The sequence below is a fragment of the Gopherus flavomarginatus genome, chromosome 7, assembly GCF_025201925.1.
Source record: "Gopherus flavomarginatus isolate rGopFla2 chromosome 7, rGopFla2.mat.asm, whole genome shotgun sequence".
NCBI classification, from domain to species: Eukaryota; Metazoa; Chordata; order Testudines; family Testudinidae; genus Gopherus; species Gopherus flavomarginatus.
Genome location: NC_066623.1, coordinates 49,509,386 through 49,533,351, shown reverse-complemented (window position 1 = coordinate 49,533,351; position 23,966 = coordinate 49,509,386). Strand labels below are relative to the sequence as shown.

General features: G+C 45.0%; 1 protein-coding gene across 1 annotated transcript in view; it reads left to right on the top strand.

Moving 5' to 3' along the window:
- TEDC1 (tubulin epsilon and delta complex 1) overlaps nucleotides 1-23,966 on the top strand; it is a 168,830-nt gene that overhangs the window by 54,657 nt on the left and 90,207 nt on the right. Inside the window, exon 5 of the mRNA XM_050963282.1 lies at nucleotides 2,555-2,653. Within this exon, the coding sequence (XP_050819239.1) occupies nucleotides 2,555-2,653 (99 nt within the window). The remainder of the gene's footprint in view (nucleotides 1-2,554; nucleotides 2,654-23,966) is intronic.

Genomic DNA, 23,966 nt, shown 5'->3' with positions numbered 1-23,966 from the left:
CTGACCTCCTGTATAATACAGGCTTTGGAATTACATCAGACCATTCCTGCATCAATCCCAATAACTGGATGAGCTAGAGCATCTTTTATAAGGATACATCCAATCTAGATTTAAAGACTTCAAGTGATGTAGAATCCACCATATCCGTAGGTAAATATTCCAATAGTTAATTACCCTCACCATTTTAAAAAATAGTGCCTTCTTTTTAGTCTGAATTTTTCTGGGTTCAGCTTCCAGCCACTGAATCTTGTTCTGCCTTTGTCTGTTAGATTAAAAACCCCTCTATTTTCTCTCTGTGTAGGTTCTTGTTGATAAAGATTAAGTTCCCTCTTCCACTTCTCTTGGATAAACGAAATAGATTGAGCTTCTTTACTCTATCACTGTAAGGCAGATTTTTCTAGACCTTCAATTGTTCCTAAACCTGATGAAAGGAAATACTTTTTCACATATGCTGCACAATTAGCCTGTGGAAATTCTTACCACAAATTATTGAGGTCAGAAGCTTAGCAGGATTCAAGAAAGGTTTGGACATTTATACAGATTAGACCACAAGACTATTTAGTTATAATAGTAAATATTTAAAAGAAGTGTACTGAAAGGGTTATATAAACCTTCATGCTTCAGAGCATAAACCAGCTTCAACCAAAGGAACTTTCCCTTGTGGACAAGTTATCACATAACTGCATTTGCAGAATTTCTTGTATCTTCTGCTGAAAGATGTGATGCTAGCTACTGTCAGAGGATGCAGGGCTGGGTGGACCTGGCCTCATTTGGTCTGGCAATTCCTGTGGCAGCACATGTTCCCCACATGCTTTCAGCAGAGAGCTTGGAACCTTCTGAAACGCAGCGCTCATTGGTGCAAGGTTATATGAAGAGCTACTTTCTTGCCACTCCAGCCCATTTTTGTCACTAGCAGCTTAAAAATCACTGAGTCCCCCAACATTAATTTATTTTTCTTGCAATTGTTTCCCTCTTTCAGCCTGATTTTGGGCTTTAGTAGTATGGAGTTATAGTGTGTTAAAAAAGGAGGCTTATGGTAGTGTATTTTATATGTAATGCCTGGCATTGTGCCATCTTATGGGATTCAACTTGTTCTGTGGCCTTGTGTGGTATTGGTCTGTTACCTCCCCAAGAAGGTGTTAGCCCAGAAAGCAGAGTTTAAATACGAGGTCTGCTATGGCAGCAAAATGTCTGTTTTGGGCAAATGTGTGCCCTGTTGCTGACGCCTCTTGGAGGGGCTCTTCTAAATCCTGTTTAATCTATGTGCCCTTCCGCCCAGGAAAACTGTCCTTAGGCTTTCATGATGAAGGAATTGCTTTGACCCTTTACAGTGGTACCAATAGTAGGTCCATTTCAATCAAGTACTCTGGCTTGGTTGAAGACCTTGATGTCCTTCATGTCACTGTGTCCTAAGATCTCTTTGACGTGAGTTTTGACTGATGAGAGGTCAGATCTGAATCCTAGTTCCAGAAAGCCTAAGGATTTGGCGCCATAATACATCAGGATGGAGGAGAGTCCAGAACTGAATAAAGGGAAGGAAGCAGCAGCGACATGATTTAGAGTGAGAGAAATGCATTTGGAGCTGTTTCTTTTTAAAAAAAACTTCCGCACAGACCTGTGTGTTGTGCCAGAGGATTGCCACCAGAAGTGAGTTTTGAAAAAGGAATACCAGAATCATGTTAAGTTTCAAGGAGACAGGATAATTAATCATCGATATAAAATATTTGTCAATCGCTAAGTGCATGATAATAGTAATATTAGAAAAAGGGAAGAAAAGCAACTAACATTCTTATGTCATGTGGACAGAAATATTAATGAAATGTGAAAGATTGTATGACAAATGTGCACTAGTATCTTGTCTGACAGCTGCAGTTATTACAGTAACAAAGGGATCAGCATTGAATAGAAGGAATTGCTTTTTATTGTTCCCCTGACTCACTTGGGAAGATTCTTCCTCATGTAATTGATGATGATATCATCCAAACATCTGGGGCAAGTTTCTGGCAGCATCAGTAAAGAGCTAGTTATGATTTACAGCAAAGATTTAATACACCTAATGGCATTTTCTGCATTAAGGGAAGAGATCAGAAGCTATACTTTGTGTATAGCTCTAACAGGTATGTGTGTAAATGTGTTAATAACTTTTTGATGCTTTACAAATATTTTAGGTGAATTCTGTTATGGGGTAAAAGTATTAAACCTTGAAACACCTTGGAAAGTGAAGCCCTCTGACTTTAAACCAGGCAGCAGCAGTGGAAACTTCCTCATGCCACCCAGTTAACGCTGCTGACATAGTGAGACCATTTTATGAGTAAGAAGGTTGTTCATTCCCCAGGGTCATTCAGCCTTGGTTTCTAGGACGCTGTCACAAACAGGGCCGATTCAGCAAATGGCAGTTGTGTGTGCACTTGTCTGTTGGGAATTGGATCATGACCACCAATTCACTTCATACAAGCCGCCAAGGAGCCTTCAGATAGTACCAATTTTCGGTCATTAACGACCTGGTCTGTTTATATTTTTTTTGTATCTGTTTATCTAATTTTGTCTGTTTCAGATTCATTCTTACACTAGTGGCTGTCATATGGACCAGACCATTGGTCATTTCTCCATCACAGAAACCGATCTCATTAGACAACCAGATAGCTACAAACAGGTAATGCTGTGGTATTCGATCATGTTTTGTACTCTGATGCTCAACAGCCCTTATACACATACTGGTCTACATTCCACAGAAAAAGAGGCTGTTTCTAACATATTTTCATCTTTAACTGCCATGCTGGATTTCCCATTTTTAGATACTGAGCTTCCAGCATCAGACAGCTCTGGGAATTCCTCTTGTTCTAAGTTATAGGCATTCTGAGATAGTGGAAATTAAACATGGAAGGCTTTCCCCATGCAACTGATCAGCTGCCTGTACCTGAACAAATGAGGACAAGGCAGGACAAAAATTATAATGAAAATCTCCAGATCACTTTATTAACAAATATGGGAGTGGGTGACTACAGGTGTTTTCTATCCATGACTTCTGTGTTTCTAGGACATTTGTGGGCCCAGGGGAGTCCCGTCTATAATAAATGGGGACTTTGGTTTTGTTACTCATTGCTGTAACTGGTTCAGAACGACAGTAAGTATGTTCTAAAGATAATCTGATATGAAGCTTTTAACACCTTGAATGTCCGTTTCATTATCCTATCACAAACTTGCATATGTAGGAAGTTCTGGTGAAGGCTGATGCTCTGTACTTTCAAGGGACCTAAAATTTGTCCAGTCTCTGCAAAGTCTGTGTAATTCTCTGTGTCTCTCCTTCCTCTTCAAAACAAAGGTTTCAGTGTAACTGCAAAAAGCCAGCTGCCTAGTACTTTTGAGCAGCTCTTCAGTAACAAACTAGTGTGTAGTTGCCAGGGCAGAACCGTTTCAAATATCAAGTTTCCAACTGGCTGTTATAAGCAGTGTGCAGAATAATGCTCTCTGAAAATGAACAGAAATACCTTTTGTCACACTGTCTGGAGTGGCTCACGACCATGAGTGCCTACCTCAGGACAGACTGTCCAAAGAAAGGCAGACATCCCACACTGGTGACATGTTCTATAATTCGATTTCACCAAGCCAGTATCAAACGTGAACTCCTGGGTCACTGTAACAGTCTTACCATGGAATCATAGTCAGTTCCCTTTCACAATCCAGTCTGTCTTGCCACCCAGGCAAGCTGGACTATGTGATAAATGGTCACTTACACCAACAAACACAAATATTTGAGGCTACACCGAGTCCTAAGAGACCAGTCACTCACTCAGGTCGATTTACATCTTAGATCTCACACCAAAGACAATGCTTGTAGCCAATTCTGTTGTAAACTAACTAAAGGCTTATTATCTAGGAAAAAAAATGAGGAGTTAGAGGTTAAAGCAGGTAAAATATATGTACATGTGAGTAACAGTTTATAATTGCAAATGGTGGCAGAGATGTAGTAATCTGCTAGTTTCCCAAAAGTGTTTCAGGGCTACCCAGAATAACTCTCTTGAGATCCAACTTCTTGTTTAGTTATTCTCCCCTGTTAGAATCCAAACAGTCCAGAGATGATGGACTTTTCTTTGTGTCAACAAATTGACAGTTTGGCTACCCATATGGGCTCTTTCTTTGATGACAGAGAGAGTGGAATGCATGTAGAGTCTTTGATCTCTGATCATCACATATAATGACCACTTGCTTTGAAATGTGCAAGATTTGGGATTTTCCTGTTCAAGTTTTCATTTACATTACACAAGGCTTCTTTCTCTTCCTAAGAGAAACTAAATAACTTACAGGGGTATATAGATGTTTTCCATTAGATTCTAACAGGATACAGATAAATGAAAACAATGCATGCAACATCCTATGAAGTTTAAACAATCACTTTGATCAGTACTAATACACAAGTGAATTGGCATAGGCATGAGCGGGAACCTGGTCAGTCAGCATCAAGCCTTTGATTTGCAATATTATTATTTTTTTTTTAAAGATTATTACTTGAGTTCTTTGTCCTTAAAGCATCTGAGTTTCAAATATCAGTGCAGACAGCAAGCAGCACAAGTTAGCCTGTGCATTGCCAAATAGTTTTGGTATGAATTTTGTGAATTTCTTTTTTTTTCCCTTAGTAATGTGACATTTTTATTAATGTCACTTTAAATAACTAGCTTTATGGATCGCTAAAAAGAGGCAGCATATCAGTTTGTCGTATTGTAATGTACCCTGTTGGCAGATGGTATTATATATAAATTCCTGTTTTGGGAATCATTGAACGGACAATGTAGAGTGGATCAAAGTGTCAGAAATTAGCTACTATAGAAAGACCATTGGCCTGGTTTTTACTGATGCCAATATTTCATTTTCATCGGAGATTTCCTGTGAGAGAACTTGTTCTGACCGATAATAAAACAAGAGATTTCGTTCTGAGAGACAAAATGTGATAGAATACAGATAGCTATGATGTTAAAAAGTGGAAAAGTCATGTAACCCCCTTCATGTTCACTTGTTTAAAATTACCATCTCTTGGGTTTTTAACTATAAAAGTCTTTTTGTCATAGTTTTATACACAGACTTTACCAACCATTATTCTTATGTCGTCTTGAATTTCTGTGCCGGCTTCATAGGAGGAGAATTTTCCATTTGTAATAGAATCTTTGCCACTTTCTCACTAGTCAAGGATTAAGCCATATTCCAGTTTGGTTAATTGTGTTCTGTTTACACAAATGTCTCCTGCAATTTAAACTGCATGTGATATTGTTTTTCACTTCCCAGGTCAGTGGTTGGGTAGAGTTTGTATGATCTGTTAGATTATGTGTTCAGTCCTGAGATGACAGTATTTGGTGAAGTTATTCCTGTGTTTTTGGGATTGGAAAGTACTTTATAATTGTCAAATGCTTGGATTTTAGGGGATGACAGTGTGTCCTCACCATTTACCAGGGGATTTACACACCCAATTCCTGTTGGCAGCTGGAAGAGAGTGTAAATACCCTCAGCATCAAGAGACTACTTCGACTTTCTCTGGCATGTAAATTATTGGGTTGGTTGATTGTGGATATGCCTTGGCAGCCATTGCTGAGAGCAGCATATGGGGTCAAGAGTATCTCTGTATGCCTCCCCTTGCTGTGTGGTGCATAAGCAGAGACTCCAGCACTCATAAAGGGTGAGGGCACTGCGAGCTGATTGCTGTTGCCAGACCGTGGTGACAGGTGCCAAGCATTTCACCAAAGAAATGTCAGAGCTTTGCTTAGTGATGAAGACAGCCTGTGCCTTCCTTTGCCTGTGTGTCATCTGTTGAGCTCAGAAGCTGATTGGATCAGGGAGTTTATCTTGTTGTCTGTAAAGCTCCTGGCATACTTCTGGCACAATCTACGGCTCTAAGCGATAAATAGCAATAAGAGTCTTGGGTGTGTTTTTAGGTTTTTGGACTAGTGGTTGCTGTTTACTGTCTTGTGACGTCCCAGGTTTGATTCAGGGTTCTGGCCTCTGGCACTGTGGGTGGTGATAGTCTTGGAGTACTGTGGGTCTTCCAAGAACCACAGCCTATGTAGCATGAGGCAGAGAGGTGCCTCTCATTTTCTAGTAGCAGCATTGTCTCTGAAGGAGTGGTTGTGTTCATTTCCTGCCTATAAGGACACTGGCCATGATGTGGGATAAACATGATAATCCTTCATACCTGGAAAGACAGTGTAAGCTCATTCTTATAACATGTCTAAAAGAAATTTGCCTTAGTTCTACATTACATTGTCACTATCTCTGGTGGTTTACTTTGCGCTAATAAAAAATATGTTGTCCTTCAGACCTGTTCAATTAACATTCTCATCACAAGTGTGACCACACAGAGATCAATGAACCTTAAGAAAAGCAGCCCATTTACTGCCACCCACCCACCCACACCTTTTCTCTCTCACTCGCTGTTTTATGTGTAGAACTCAATCTTGTTTTGTTCTGCTTTGAAAGAATAAAGGCTGCAAGCAGAACTGAGGTCACCGATAAAATGCTGATGGCACTAGAGAGATCAGTGTAATTGTTAAAGTAATAAGTAAAGCAGTCACCTTTAAATGCCAGTAAATCAATCTACTGTGTGCAATATCAAATACAGCAAATAAGTAATAGCAAGGAACTGCCAAATGAACCTTAATAGAAACTCATTAACACTTAGATATGAATAGCTTGTCATTTGGTTTCAGAATTTTGTTATGAAAATATTTATACTCGGCACATGTTGACCAAAACATGTGTCTATTTTAAATGGATTTTCCTTAAAGCTTGGCTGCATGTGAAGTTAGTACAGAATAAGCTTGGGTGTGGATTTAAAGAGCAGTGGCTGTTTAACATTGACTCGTTGGGTGGATGCTCATTCTGCACTGAGGGCTTGTCTACACTGACACGCTAAATCAGTGCCATTGAAGTCAATAGCAGCATGCTCTCCTGTTGACTTCAGTACTCCACCTCCCTGAGGTGCAGTGCAGTGTGTAGATACCAAGTTAGGTTGATATAAGCTACGTCGCTGGGAGAAGAGGGTGTAATTTTTCATACCCTTGAATGACACAACTTACATTGTCTAGAGCGGCAGTGTAGACCAGGCCTAAGAGTGCCATTGTGAGGTTTAGCTTAGTCCACTTTAAAGTCCAGTTTTGTGATGGGCTCTACAAGCCCCACACTAAACCAGGGCATGGCATAGAGCAATACTGGGCTAGGGAGGCTCTGCTCCTCAACAGGTGCAAGGCATGCTCTCACTGGAGGAACAGTTTCAAAGGACACTCATAGTGCAGGAAAGTGGAGAATGAGCTGCGTGTGACAACAGGAAGCAAGGCTAATGCTGAGAGCTGTGCCAGGAGTGGTAACAGCTTTGTGAAGACTGCTCTAACAGCAGAGATTGAATTTCCTCCCTTCTTTGGGAATTGAAAACCCTAAGATAGATTGACTGAACAGGATGCTAAGGGGGTGTCTGCACAGCAATTAAATACCCGTGGCTGGTCAATGTCAGCTGACTTGGGTTTGAGAGGCTTGGGTTGCAGGACTGTATAACTGAGTAAGTGATTGACTTCGGACTGAAGCATGAGTTCTGGGACCCCACAAAAGGGGAGGGTCCCAGAGCCCAGGCTCCAGGCTGAGCCCGAATGTGTACACTGCAATTTTATAGTCCTGCAGCCCAAGCCCTGCAAGCCTGAGTCAGCTGACGTGGGCCAGCTGCAGATGTTTAATTGCAGTGTAGATGTACCCCAAAAGACCAAGGAGAGTCTGCTAAATCAGCGACCATGCCCCAAACTGAGGAGTTCCATACTGATAGGAAGTGACTCAGAGGAAGCATAATTTTGGAGTAGTTCAGTAACTGGGCTGGACACTTTGAGAAATTCGTAAGGCCCTGGGTTAGGACTTGGTAGACTAGTGGGCTCAGGTCCCCCTATCTTGTCCCACCTCTCCCGCTCCCAACTCCTTTGCAGTGACTAAACTCTGGGGAAGCAATGAGGGCATGAGGGGGTGATTGAGGCTGCAACTGCGGCCCCCCTCTGGGATGACTAGACCAGCAGAAACCATAAGAATCATAGAAGATTAAGGTTGGAAGAGACCTCAGGAGATCCTCTAGTCCAACCCTCTGCTCAAAGTAGGACCAACCCCAACTAAATTATCCCAGCCAGGGCTTTGTCAAGCCAGGCCTTAAAAACCTCTAAGGATGGAGATTCCACCACCTCCCTACGTAACCCATTCCAGTGCTTCACCACCCTCCTTGTGAAATAGTTTTTCCTAATATCCAACCTAGACTTGCCCCACTGCAACTTGAGACCATTGCTTCTTGTTCTGTCATCTGCCACCCCTGAGAACAGCCTAGCTCCATCATCCTTGGAACCCCTCTTCAGGTAGTTGAAGGCTGCTATCAAATCCCCCCCTCACTCTTCTCTTCTGCAGACTAGATAAGCCCAGTAGTTCCCTCAGCCTCTCCTCGTAAGTCATGTGCCCCAACAATCTATTCATTTCATTGCCCTTGGCTGAGCTCTCTCCAATTATCCACATCCTTTCTGTAGCGGGGGCCCCAAAACTGGATGCAATATTCCAGATGTCGCCTCACCAGTGCCGACTAGAGGGGAATAATCACTTCCCTTGATCTGCTGGCAGTGTTCCTATTAATGCAGCCCAATGTGCCATTAGCCTTCTTGGCAACAAGGGCACACTGTTGACTCATGTCCAGCTTCTCATCCACTGTAATCCCTAGGTCCTTTTCTGCAGAACTGCCACTTAGCCGGTCGGTCCTCAGCCGGTAACAGTGCATGGGATTCTTCTGTCCTAAGCGCAGGAGTGCACTTGTCCTTGTTGAACCTTATCAGATTTCTTTTGGTCCAATCTTCCAATTTGTCTAGGTCATGCTAGACTTATCCCTACCCTCCAGCGTATCTACCTCTCCCGCCGGCTTAGTGTCATCTGCGAACTTGCTGAGGGTGCGATCCATCCCATCATCCAGATCATTAATGAAGATGTTGAACAAAACCAGCCCCAGGACCAACCCCTGAGGCACTCTGCTTAATACCAGCTGCTAACTAGACATGGAACCATTGATCACAACGATCTAGCCAGCTTTCTGTCCATTTTATAGTCCATTAATCCAATCCATACTTTTTTAACTTGCTGGCAAGAATATTGTGGGAGACTGTGTCAAAAACTTTGCTAACGTCAAGATATATTACATCCACTGCTTTCCCCATATCCACGGAGCTGGTTATCTCATCCTAGATGGCGATCAGGCATGACTTGCCCTTGGTGAATCCATGTTGACTGTTCCTGATCACCTTCCTCTCCTCCAAGTGCTTCAAAATGGATTCCTTGAGGAGTTGCTCCATGATTTTTCCAGGGACTGAGGTGATGCTGACCAGTCTGTATTTTCCTCAAATTCTCCTTCCCTTCTTCCCTACTAGGCCTACAAGTAGCTATTTCACTTCAGATCTGCATCTGACCTTATTCTGCATTAACTTCCTATGTAAACAAGTCCTTAATTTAAGAAACCTTTAATGTAAATGTAACTTCCAGATCTTGATGGCAAATGAATGAACCTATCTGATTTCATATAGGTTCTACACATAAACAAATTTATGCCCATGAACAATCCAATGTCATGGCATGAGTGCACATCTTTCTTTGTAAGAAGAACTCTAAGAAGTTGAGATTTTTTTTTAACTTGTGCAGTGGAGTACGTACAAATATCTAATCTCATAGGGTATGATTTTTTGGGAGGGCTCAGCTCCCCCAATTCTTGTTCAGTCAATCCGTACAGATCATTCACGTATTATAGTAAGCAGCACATGTGCATTGTGCATAGGGTCTACATCAGTCGGGTGGGATTTTGTAATTTCTCATCAAAACTGGGAAGTTAAAAGGGATTGAATAATAAGCAAGTTTTAGGATAAGTCTGTTCTGACTCCTAGATCTCCTGACCACTTCCACTGAAAAAAGCAGGTGTCCCAGGTAGCTGTTACAGATTGGTTGTTTACAGTGTGGTTTTCTTTTTTTTTTCTTCTGTGAATGATTTGCCTGTGGATTGATTTCTTGCAATGGAGTAAAGAGCTTCTGTTTCAGCTGGGCACCATACCTTCAGATTGTTGTTGCTAGGAATGGTTTTGCTTTGTGCGGTTTCCAGCAATGATAGATTGAACCCTTTCTAACGGTTGATCTGTGAGATATCTGAGGCATGTTTTCACGGTCGTGTGTGTGCACAGGGCTGTCTGTAGGCTTGTTCACTTGTGTATATAATATGATGTGTATTTTTCAAAGCTCCTTAACTGTACACAGACAGGTTGAAAATTTGACTGAGCACATGCAAAGGCTCCATGCACACATTTTGTGTATAGATTTTGTGCACTTGCTACTATCATGTAAAGCAACCACCTCCTGGAAGCGATGCCAAGACAATGCAACTAAAGCAAGGCCACTAATCTAATTTGTCTTCGTTCTTACAGTGACAATCCTCATCATAGTATTGGACTATCTTCAGAAATAGATTCTAAGCCACTGGCTACCTGAAGGCTTGTCACAATTCACCCCACATTAGCCTGCTGCAGACTGTTCGTGTGGGCCCTGCTGGTGCACATTAACAATCTGTCCTGTTTAGTTTGATTAGTCCTGATTCAAGCTCAGGATCCACATGAGCGGTTAGTCTATGGCAGGCTAATGAGGAATAGATTAACATTCCAGTTTGCCACAAATGAAATGTTTGTGTAGACAAGCCCTCAGATTCTAATGGAATAATTACAGTTTTACCCACATGCTATCTTGGTACTGGGTGAGTGTGACATTAATGAAATGTTCTCACTGGCCAAAGGACATTGTAAGCTGCAGCTAGGTATAAAAAAAGGAGTGATGAAGAAACTGACCAGAGTAAACCCTCTTGACACTTGCTGGTAGCCCAGACCTTGATCCCTTAAGTGATTTGCCTCAAGGATATGCTCTGGCCCACAGGTCTGCATGTGACCTTCACCATAGGGCTGTGGGACACACAGACTTATCAAGGAACCATCAAGTTAATATATGGCACTGGTCTTTCAATTTGATTAGATGCACTTGAACCAACAGACACATCTCTGAAGGTGAAGTGATGCCAATGGGAAATGTCATGCCCATTCTGTAATCCTAGCCAAGATATTTCAGTAGTCAAATTTAGTTCATGAGTTTTATGCTGTGTGTAAGATAGACCAAGAGACTTGTTTTTCCCTGAGTTATGATGATTCTGAGGCAAGTTCTCTGCTGCTGAAAGAAGATACTTATATAGTGCACTGTCACCACCCAGGTGGTGTCTGGAATACTTTGGCAGCCGTTGTATGAAGGACATACGTTGCTAGTTATCTTTTAGATGCAGGGCCAAATCTTTAGCTGGTGTAAAAAGGAGCTTTTTTTTTCTTCAGTGGAGCTACACCAGTTAACACTAACTGAGGACCTGGCCCTCATTATTCTTCTATTTTTCTTTGAGTGCTTGCTGATATTGATTCCAATCAGGTGTGAGAGCACTGCCTGCACAGTCGCCAGAAGGTTTTCCCCTGGCAACATCCATTGGGTCGGCAGTGGAGCTGCGCCTTCATGGAGCCACATACAGGGCCCTGCTGACCCACCGCCTCTCCAGTTCCTTCTTACCATCAGTGTCAGTTGTTGGTATGCTCCCTCTCTAGCTTGTCGAGTGATCCCATAGTAGCTTTTGCTTATTTTTTTCTTGTGAATAGTTTAGATAGTGGTAGTGTAGATAGATATGTCTTAGTGGTTATAGGGGGTTCTTCTCCCTGTTTTTCCTTTCCCTTCCCCTGGGGCTGGGATATGCCTCGGTCCCATGGATTTAAACCATGTGAGGTCTGCCAAAAACTGATGCCCAGTGGCGACCCACACACAACTTGTCTAAAGTGCTTGGGTGAGTCCCACCAAACAGACAGGTGTAAGATCTGCGGGAGTTTTCATCCCCGCACTAAAAAGGAAAGGGTCCATAGATTAAAGCTCCTGTTGATGGAGGTAGCCCTGCGACTGCAATTGGAGTTGAGCCAAGGGATCCCGCAGTGGGCTCCCCCGTGTCAGTACACAGCACACCGCCTTCGATTAGGATTAGGGAGTCCGGACTCTTGGGCTACAGACCCTTTGTGATAAATGAGAGGGTGGGAAGCTCCCTTTTGTGGATACCCAGCCAGCCAGTTGGCTATGGAATCCCTCTTGGTGGTGGTTCTCTACTTGCTTTACCTGTAAAGGGTTAACAGGCCCACAGGTAAAAGGAAAGGAGTGGGCACCTGACCAAAAGAGTCAATGGGAGAGCTAGCACTTTTTAAAATTGGGAAGAAGCTTCCCTTTGTCTGTGTTGTTGTTGTTCTCTGGAAAAGAGGGGAACAGGGAGCAGTTATGCTGTGAGAAGCTGAAAGTCAGGTATAAAAAACCATCAAATCATACGTAAAGATTGCTTATCTGAAACCCCAAATATATAAGTAAATTAGGGAATATCTAGGAAGACGCGATTAGGTTCATTTCTGTTTATTTCTTATTGGCTTGTGGACTCCTCTGTGCTAACCCCAGATGCTTTTGTTTTGCTTGTAACCTTTAAGCTGAACCTCAAGAGAACCATCTTGATGCTTAATTTTTGTAATTGTTCTTTTAAAGTCTAGCAAAAAGCCTAAGTTCCAAATGTAGTTCCTTTTTTTGCGGGGGAGGGATTCATAAAATTCGCCTTTTTTAAGAACAGGATTGGATTTTTGTGTCCCTAAGAGATTTGTGCGTATGTTGTTTAATTAGCTGGTGGCAATAGCTGATTTCCTTTGTTTCTTTCTCAGCTCTTCCGTGTGTGTGTGTGTGTGTGTGTGTGTGTGTGTGTGTGTGTGTGTGTGTGTGTGTGTGTGTGTGTGTGAATGTGAAAGGGCTTGAGGGTACCCTACAGGAAGGAATTCCCAAATGAGCCTTCCTGGGTCTGAAGGTCCTTTTTTTGCACTTGAGTGGTGGCAGCATCTACCCATCCAAGGTCAGAGAGAAACTGTAGCCTTGGGAGTGTAATACCAGCCTGGAATGGCCAGTGTTAATTTTTAGAATCCTTAAGGGCCACCAGCTTCTGCACTTGAAGTGCCAGAGTGGGGAATCAGCCTTGACACTGTCGGCACCAGCACTCCCTGGCACTGAAGTCAGCACCGCACACTGAGTCTCGGCACCGCTCTTGTCAACTGTGCCTCATAAGAGGCATAGGAAGACGGACAGGGGGTGCTCCCCCTCTCGAGCGCTGGAGCATGAGACAGCTACAGGAGTGTGACCTGTGCTAGTCCAGTCCTCTCCAGTGGTGCAACAAATGGCACCATCGACTCTGGGTCCACAAGCGGGCCTGTCGAGTCTGGTGCCAGTGCTGGAGGGACAGGAGAATCCTCTGGACCTTCCCTCTAACCCAGAGACTTTCGAGGCGGCCCGGGACCGTATAGCCCTGATGGACCCACATTCGCTGAGAGACCATCATCCCTGAAACCCCCAGCACCACACAGGTAAACCCTTGATGTCACGGCACCGCTCACCATTTCCCCGGCGCCAGCACCTACTGGCACTGTGCTGGCTTGCTTGTCGCTGTCCAATTCCTCGGTGTCTCCGACTCTGATGCAGACTTATATGTATTGAGGAGGAGTGGGCGCAAAGGACAGGGGCACACCCAGAGGCCGGACATGGCCCAGTACCATGGCTGCAGTGTCAGATGCCACTACGAGCATGGACACAATGGCTCTTCTGGACCCCGTGGGCATACCACCTGTCCAAGGGGTCAGTCTCTGGCCGATCCTTCTTCATTGCGTCTGAGGGCCAAGCGAGGCCCCAGAGCAGGGTCCCTTCCTGTGCCATGGCAACCGTTGTCAGTGCTGGTGCTGTGCACAGCACCACAGTTCACGACATCATGGATGGCACCTACTCGGCTGTGGCAGCCCATGAATAATATGAGGAGCCAGACGGACAGGAGGGGACGCCACTGTCCTGGTTATCCTTGTCATCCTGGCCTGATGAGACAGTGGCGGGAACCTATTCAGGACCTCTTCCACAGGACAGCAGGGCCCATCTTGAGCTGCTAAGATGGGTGGCACAGAATCTGGGTATCCAGATGGAGGAGGTCACTGAGATTTCAGACCTAATGGTGGTCATTCTGTCACCGGTGAGTCCCTCTAGGGTGGCTCTTCCTTTAATTAAGACCATCCAGGAAAACGTGAAGACCCTCTGGCGAACTCCGGCTTCCCTCACCCCTACAGCGAAAGGGGTTGAGAGGAAGTATTTCATCCCCTCTAAGGAGTATGCATACCTCTTCACTCACCCCGCGCCAGATTCTTTGGCAGTGGCAGTGGTCAATGAGTGGGAGAGGCAGGGGAGCAAGAGCCCACCCCGCGAGCTAAGGGCTCAAAGAAACTGGACCTCTTTGGAAGGAAGATTTACTCCATCTGAGGGCTCCAACTTCGCATCGCTAACCAGCAGGCTATCCTTAGCTGATACAGTTTTAAGTCTTGGGACACGGTATCCAAGTTTACTGAGCTGGTTCCTCCAGATTTGAAATTGGAGTCCTCTGCCCTTGTAGATGAGGGCAAAGCTGTGGCCAGGACATCGTTACAAGTGGTGCTGGACTCTACAGATGCAGCAACTTGTGCCATGTCATCAGGCAAAGTAATGCATTACTGTTCCTGGCTGCAGGCCTTGGGTCTGCCTTTGGAGGTGCAGCAGACAGTAAAAGATCCCCCTTTTGAGGGGCCCATGTTATTCTTAGAGAAGATGAACTCCAAGCTGCATAGCTTGAAGGACTCCCATGCTACTCTGAGATTGTTGGGACTGCACACACTGCCCCCCCATCACAGGCATTTGAGGCCTCACCCTGCACCTCATCTGTACAAGGCCAGCCAAGACAGGACCACAATAGAAGACAGCCTAGAAAACAGAACTGCCATCGCCAACCCCAACCTTCAAACAACAAGGGATCCAGACAACTGCCGGGCCCTAGACAGATCTATTGAAAATGTGCCTGAGGATGACATGCAGGAGGTAGAAACTCTTCTATTGGCAGGAACTGTGGAGGAGGTTCTGCTGGAGCTCAAGGGCGAGGGATTTTACTCCCGGTATTTCCTAATCTCTTATAAGATGGGTAGGGAATGGTGTCCCTAGACTCTGTTTGTCAGAGAGTGGAGATGGATGGCAGGAGAGAGATCACTTGATCATTATCTATTAGGTTCACTCCGTCTGGGGCACCTGGCATTGGCCATTGTCAGTAGATAGGATACTGGGCTAGATGGACCTTTGGTCTGACCCAGTACGGCCGTTCTTATGTTCTAATACTGAAAGTAAAGCGGGGCCTCAGACCCATCCTGGACCTGTGCAACTGCAACAGGTTCATGAAGAAGCTAAAGTTTTGGATGGTCTCTCTGGCCACCATTATCTTTTCCCTGCATCCAGGAGATTGGTATGCCACCTGCAATTTGAAGGACTCATATTTTCATATTTCCATAATCCCGTCCCACAGGCACTTCTTAAGGTTTGTAGTTGGGGGCACTCACTACCAATTCATGGTGCTCCTGTTCAGCCTGTCATTGGCACCTCACGTATTCACCAAATGCATGTCAGTCATGCAGAAAAGACAAGTTCAGATATTCCCTTACCTCGATGACTGGCTAGTGAAGGGCCAGTCCAGTACACAGGTGGATCAACAGATCGCTCTGGTAAGATCCACCTTCAACTCACTGGGCCGCCTCCTAAACACTCAAAAATCAAAGCTTACCCCTAGTCAGAGAATAGAGTTCATAGGGGCGGTGCTAGACTTAAAGCAGGCTAGAACATTTCTACCTCAGCACCACTTTCAGGTCATACACAACATCGTACAGGACCTCAGACAGTTCCCTACAACCATGGCAAGGAGTTGATTGAAACTCCTGGGACACATGGCGTTATGCACGTACGTGGTCCAACACATAAGACCTCTCCAGGTTTGGCTGGCATTTGTGTACCAACCGAGCAAACATAGCCTAGACTAGTTAGTCGTGGTTCCACCGAGGGTTCTCGAGTGTCTTCAGTGGTGGCTCGACCCTTGCATGGTGTGTATAGGGGTCACGTTCTCCAAACCACGCCTCTCGTTATGTCTGCTCACCAACACAATTGCAGTGGGGTAGGGGGCTCATCTCCGAGGCTGTGCCAGCCTTGGTACACCATGTTGATTGAACTCTTGGGGGAGACGCCGATCACCCTGCCGTTAGTTCCAGATCTCATCACTCAATGTCATGGACGGCTCTGGCACCCCAATCTCAAATCTCTCCACCTCATGGCTTTATGGCTGAATCTCTGACTGAATTGCATGTTCAGACTGTGTTAGAGAAGTTCTTCTTGGTAGTAGAAAACCTTCAACCAAGGCTACCCACTCAACCAAGTGGAAACAATTCTTGATTTGGTGTTCGCAGAGCCATATCCCTCCGACTCAGTCTTTAATTCCCTTTATCTTGGACTACCTGCTTAAGCTGAAACAGCAGGATCTGTCACACTAGTCGATAAAGGTTCATTTGGCTGCCCTCTCGGTGTTTCACCCAGGAAAGGCTGACCTCTCCATCTTTGCTAACCCGATGGTGCGGTGTTTTCTTAAAGGACTAGACAGATTATACCCTCAGATCCAGTGGCCATCCCTGGCCTGGGACCTTAACTTGACGCTCTTGAGGCTGATGGGTTCTCCATTTGAGCCCTTGGCGATGTGCTCACTGCTCTGTCTATCATATAAAGTGGCTTTACTGTTTGCGATAACTTCAGCCAGAAGGGTGTTCGAGCTAAAAGCCCTCACAGGTGACCCTTCCTTATACCATCTTTTACAAGGACAAGGCAGCTCTGACCACACCCAGCATTCCGCCCGAGGTGGTCTCCAACTTCCACCGCAACCAAGACACATTTCTCCCAGTCTTTTTCCCGAAACCTCATGCCAACATTCATGAGCAGAGGTTCTGCTCCCTGGACGTTCAGCAGGCTTTGGCTTTTTATACTGAATGAACAAAACCTGTTCTGCAAGTCGAACTAGCTGTTTGTCGCGGTGCCGGACAGGATGAAGGGTCCTCCCAGTGTCCTCACAGAGAATCCTCTTGAATCATATCCTGTATCCGGGTAAGCTATGATGTAGCCAGGGTTTCCTGCTCCTGCTCTGACAGTGCATTTCACCAGAGCACAGGCATCTTCAGCGGCCTTCCAGATCCTGAACCAGGAAATCCTCAGTGCACGCATTCACTTCCCATTATGCTATCTCGCAGCATGTCAGGGATGAAGCAGCGTTCGGCAGAGCCGTTCTTCAGTCGGCGATTCCATGAACTCTCACCCCACCTCTTAGGTAAGGCTTGGGAGTCACCGAATTGGAACTGATATGAGCAAGCACTCGAAGAAGAAGAAACGGCTACCTACCTTCTCGTAACTGTTGTTCTTCAAGATGTGTTGCTCATATTCATTCCAAACCCACTTGCCTTCCCCTCTGTCGGAGTAAACCAGCAAGAAGGAACTGGAGAGGTGACGGGTCGGCAGGGCCCTATATGCGGTGCCATGAAGGTGTGACTTCAGGGGTCTCCTCTGCTGACCTGATGGGTGCTGCGGGGAAAAACCTCCTGGCAACTATGCACGCAGCACGCAGGCACCTAATTGGAATAGATATGAGCAACACATCTCGAAGAACAACAGTTAGGAGAAGGTAGGTAACCGTTTCTTCACTCCTCCACTGCCACTATTAATTTCACAGTTTTATCACTCCATGTATTACAGCATTATCATAACTGATCCATAGTTTATATTGTAACTTGCCTTCTACTTTAAGACTCCTTTGATAACTTCCCCCCTTCCCACCTCAGATTCTTTAAATGTTACCTCCAATTCTCTTGTGCGTTGCTGTCTGCCAAAGGAAAATTGTGGGGACAGTTTCAGATTAATTGGGTAAGGTGTTTCAGAGATGTGAAAGTTTGAAAAACATGATTTTTTCCCATTTTTGTTAGAAGGTTTCAATTTTTTTGAACATATATTTTCACAAATGGCTTGGCTTGTGACTCCACTTTGTTTCATTCCTTTGCTCTCAATAAGATCGGTTGTCTTTGAATGTTATTTAGAAATTTTGTTGATAATTTATGTTTAGTTATTTGCTACAGTTTTTTCTGTGAGGATGGAGGTGCAAGTCTGGTTTCTGCTGAAATCAGTGGGAGCACTACCATTTGACTTTATTAGGCAGTGAATCAGACACTGTGAGCTCTGCATGGACTTGGTAAGCTCAGCACTTTGACTGAGGGACTTGAGCAAATCAGCACCCTCTCACTGTGATGTTGTTAAAGTTTGCAGCCAAAGCAGCTAAGCTTCAGAGCTGATAGACTCGTTTCTGCAGAGTTATTCTCCTACTTTTTACCAAACTTTTTCTAGTCGCAGCTTTTCTGACCTAATGTTTCTGAGAGAGTAACTGTTTTGTTTAACTTTGTTTCCCACTGTTAAATAAGTTCTTTAAAGATTTAATTAGAAAAATCCTATAGTTACTGACCTTTAATGAATTTCAGGGCTCACTAGTAAAGTATATATTGCACCCATGGACACGTGGTTTCAAAAGGTCAGCGTGACAGCTCTTTAGAATTTACATAATTATGTTCATCACAGCTTTTTGAACAAAAATAGCAAATGCTTGCCCTTTTGAAATATTCTGCTCCTGCTCTCTTGATTACTTTAACTCTAACTAGCTTCTATTAAATAGTTGCTCCATTAAGGTAGCTCTTTAGTGATTATTCCCCTCTATTCGGCACTAGTGAGGCCACATCTTGAGTATTGTGTCCAGTTTTGGGCCCTCCACTACAGAAAGGATGTGGACAAATTGGAGAGAGTCCAGTGGAGGGCAACGAAAATTATTAGGGGTCTGTGGCACATGACTTATGAGAAGAGGCTGAGGGAACTGGGGTTATTTAGTCTGCAGAAGAGAAGAGTGAGGAGGAGATTTGATAGCAGCCTTCAGCAACCTGAAGTGGGATTCCAAAGAGGATGGAGCTAGGCTGTTCTCAGTGGTGCAGAGGACAGAACAAGACGCAGTGGTCTCAAGTTGCAGTGCGGAGGTCTAGGTTGGATCTTAGGAAACATTATTTCACTAGGAGGGTGGTGAAGTATTGGAATGGGTTACGTAGGGAGGTGGTGGAATCTCCATTCTTAGAGATTTTTAAGGCCCGGCTTGACAAAGCCCTGGCTGGGATGATTTAGTTGGTGTTGGTCCTACTTTGAGCAGGAGGTTGGACTAGATGACCTCCTGATGTGTGGGTTAGGGCACTAGGAATGGGTAAACTGAGAGCCAGTTAGCTGGGAGTTGGGGACACTGAGATCAGGTGAAGAGCTTGGCAGAGGTGGGAAGGGTCTGGGACTGGTTGGACGAGAAGACTGGGAACCAATATGGAGGAGGCCTAGGGGGAGGGAAGATAGACTTGATAAAAATTTAGGGTTTGAAAGAAAAACTTGGACTAGCTGGGTAAAGAGGCAGGGGCAAGGAGCCAAGGATGGGTCTGGGGGACTGAGATTGGATGAGGAGCCAGCAGGAGGGAACTGGGACTGTCTGGGCAAAGAGACTCTGTGTGTGTGTGTGTGTGTAGGGGGGTGTTTAAGAGATTGGGAGTATGGCAGGAGATTTAGAGAAGGGGTGGGGAGGGGCAGGGACTGGGATGAGAAGTCTGGGAGGTAGAGACGGAGACTGGATGATCTAAGAGAATGGGTCTGGGATAAGGAGCCAGGCATGGGGAAGTGATAGAACTGGGACAGGGATAGGTTGGCGCAAACCACAAGGCAAAAGGAGTCAAGCTTCATGGGAAATGGGCAGAAGCCTACAGCCTGGAATGGAACCCAGGATTCCTTAGTCTCACCATTCCTCTGCTGTCAGCAAATATCCATGAAACCTACTAGGAAAATGTCTCATCTGCCTTTAGGGCTGGTCTGCCTAGAGGATAACTGTTGGGGAAAGTAAGGGTTAAGTAAAGACCTGGGGAACTGCTAGTATGATAATAGGGAGTAAGTCACAGACAGGCACTGTTTCTTTAAAGTGCCATCCCTCTCCCTTTCCTTCTGCTTAAGGATATATAAGCAGTGCAGCAGCATGAGAAATATGGTTGTCTAAAGGATACCTTTTGTGTAAAGAAGTATTATCTCCCCTCCTTCCTTTCCCAGCTATGTAAATGAGCTCAGGGTCATGGCCCCTTCCTCCTTCCCTGTAAACTGCTGATTAAGGGAATTTGTGGCTGTAGTTACTGCCAAGAAATGTATTTTCAAGGTAAAAATGTCTGTAGTGTAGAATATGCTTAATGTTGTAAACAGTAAATGGGCGGGGATAATTATATTCAGTAAATAGCTATTAATATTCATTGTATGGGTGTTCATATTACGTAATAAGGGTTTTGGGGGTGTTTTAGGTATTTACATACAAACTTAAATAAAAGGAGTGTGCTGTAACTAATTCAGTGCTTACTCGACAATTGGGTCAAGCGGAACAAATACCGCTATAAAGAAGCCCATTTACTCAGTCCGCCTCTGGGTCAGCCTGCTCATTCTCTAACGTATGGCGTCTCGAACAGGATCCCAGGGGAGAGTCGTGCCTGACCACCATGTCTCGCCATGGATTCAATGAGTAAGTTGAACGGGCCCTTTACTGCAAATCCGGTTAAGGAGTTTATTAATAAACTGGTGGGGAAATGGGGGGGTACTTATGTGCCCCTCCCCCGCATCGTCAGGATTGGCCAGCCATCCAGAGGTAGGTGAAAGCTTCCCTGGCATCCAAGTGCTCCCAGGATAAGAAAAACGCTGTTTTGTTTCAGGCTCTGTGTGAAGGTCTGTCAGGTTTATGGGACAAGGTTACTGGTCATAAAAGCAAAGCGGAAACTTTGCAGCAAATTGCTGAGGAACAGCGCACGGTAAGTCGTCACAGTGTGCTGGCAATCAGAATGGCTGAAATTGTATGGACGATTTTAATCATCTTAAGTCAGAGAACCTGACCCTGAAGGTGGACCGCATTAGAGCAAAATTCTTGTTCCTCATTTACTCCCCCAGTCCCTCCTGCTTTTAAAGATCCCAATTTACCCACCCCCCCACAAACACACACACATTTTTGGTTTTCTGAAGTTTTAATGGATGGTACTTTGCATACTTAGTGGTAAGTTTGTTTGGACAAAGCATGACAGAAGTCTACTGCATTCCATTGAAATATTTAAAGTAAAAGGTCCATGGGTGACCATGGAAACAAATGTTTTACTGCCTTTTTAAATAATTTCAAGGTAAAGGAAGCACAGGGTGAGGCAGCTGTGTGTTGCAAGGTGGCTATGTCATTACAGGGAAAATGTACCACCTTAAAAAATTAAATGCAAAAGTAAGCAATTTAAAGTAAGTGAAGAGTTACAAGTAGCTGTTGTAAAAATTAATACTACAAAGTTTGGGGGGAGTTTTGAGGGAAGTAAACAGTTGAGAGTTGTGGAAATGTTAAATGGTAACAGTTGCAAAAATGGTAGAATAACAGTTTAATGTCATTAAAAAAAAGTTTGTGGTTTAAGAATAAAACCCAGTTATGTAAATGTAAATATATGTGCAACTCGTTACAGTCACATTGGGTGGAATCCTGGTAGTTAAACAAATTATATAAGAGGGTCGATTGGCTACTGCCGCCACTATATTTTTGTCCTCAGGAGCCTTTACAGCTATTCTGAAGGAAAATGGGCCCTTTTCCCACAGAAATGGTTTGTAAATATAATTTAATCAAAATCACTAAAGAAATACAGGGGGTTTCCATTGAAACCTGACTGCCTCCAATTGTACAAGGTGGGTCAGCCTGCTTGTTCTCTAAGGGTATGTCTACACTACAGGATTATTTCGATTTTACAGAAACCAGTATTTGGAAACAGATTGTATAAAGTCGAGTGCACTTGGCCACACTAAGCACATTAATTTGGCGGTGTGCATCCATGTACTGAGGCTTGTGTTGATTTCTGGAGCGTTGCACTGTGGGTAGCTATCCCATAGTTCCCGCAGTCTCCCCTGCCCCTTGGAATTCTGGGTTGAGATCCCAGTGCCTGATGGGGAAAAAACATTGTTGCTAGTGGTTCTGGGTACAGCCTCACCCCTCCCTCCGTGAAAGCAGAGGCAGACAATCGTTTTGCGCCTTTTTCCTGGGTGAACTGTGCAAATGCCATACCATGGCAAGAATGGAGCCTGCTCAGCTCAAGACAGCAATCATGGACATTGAAAACACCTCGCGCATTCTCGTGCAGTCTGTGCTGAACCAGGACCTGCAAAATCAGGCGAGGAGGAGGCGGCTACGGCAGAGTGGCAATGAGAGCGATGAGGAAATGGACACAGAATTCTCTCAAACTGCGGGCCCCGGTGCGTTGGAGATCATGCTGGTAATGGGGCAGGTTCTAGCCATTGAATGCCAATTTTGGGTCCGGGAAACAAGCACAGACTGGTGGGACTGCATAGTGTTGCAGGTGTGGGATGATTCCCAGTGGCTGCGAAACTTTCGCATGCGTAAGGGCACTTTCATGGAACTTTGTGACTTGCTTTCCCCTGCCCTGAAATGCCAGAATACCAAGAAGAGAGCAGCCCTCACAGTTCACAGGCGAGTGCCGATAGCCCTCTGGAAGCTTGCAGCATCAGACAGGTACTGGTCAGTAGGGTATCAATTTGGAGGGGGCAAATCTACTGTGGGGGCTGCTGTGATGCAAGTAGCCAAAGCAATCACTAAGCTACTGCTACGAAAGGTAGTGACTCTGGGAAATGTGCAGTCATAGTGGATGGCTTTGCTGCAATGGGATTCCCTAACTGTGGTGGGGTGTTAGATGGAACCCATATCCCTATCTTGGCACCGGAGCACCAGGGCACCCAGTACATAAACCACAAAGGGTACTTTTCAACGGTACTGCAAGCGCTGGTGGATCACAAGGGACGTTTCGCCAACATCAACGTGGGATGGCCGGGAAGGGTTCATGACGCTTGCGTCTTCAGGAACACTACTCTGTTTAAACGGCTGCAGCAAGGGAATTACTTCCCAGACCAGAAAATAACAGTTGGGGATGTTGAAATGCCTGTCGTTATGCTGGGTGACCCAGCCTACCCCTTGATGCCATGGCTCATGAAGCCATACACAGGCAGCCTGGACAGTAGTCAGGAGCTGTTCAACTACAGGCTGAGCAAGTGCAGAATAGTGGTAGAATGTGCATTTGGACGTTTAAAGGGACGCTGGTGCATGTTACTGACTCGCTCAGACCTCAGCCAAACCGGTATCCCCATTGTTATTGCTGCTTGCTGTGTGCTCCACAATCTCTGTGAGAGTAAGGGGGAGACCTTTTATGGCGGGGTGGGAGGCTGAGCAAATCAGCTGGCCGCTGATTACGCGCAGCCAGACACCAGGTGATTAGACAAGCACATCAGGAAGCGGTGCGCATCAGAGAAGCTTTGAAAACTAGTTTCATCACTGGCCAGGATACGGTATGACTGTTGTGTTTGTTTCTCCTTGATGAAAACCTGCCCCCTTGATTGACTCATTCCCTGTAAGCAACCCACCCTCCCCCTTCGATTATATCTTGCTTTCTAAAGAAATAAAGTCACTATCGTTTATAAATCATGTATTCTTTATTAATTGATTATAAAAAGAGGGAGAGAACTGACAAGGTAGCCTGGATAGGGTTTGGGAGGAGGATAGGAGGGAAAGAAAAGGCCACTAAAAAATTTCAAAATAATGACAGCCTTTTGGTTGGGCTGTCCACTGTGGAGTGGGTGAGTGCACGGAGCCTCCCCCCACACTTTCTTACATATCTGGGTGAGGAGGCTATGGAACTTGGAGAGGTGGGAGGGTAGTTTATACAGGGACTTCAGCGGCACTCCGTGATCCTGCTGCCATTCCTGAAGCTTCACCAGATGCCGGAGCATGTCAGTTTGATCACGCAGCAGCCCCAGCGTTGCATCCCTCCACCGCTGATCTTCCTGCCGACACCTCTGATCTTCCTGCTGCC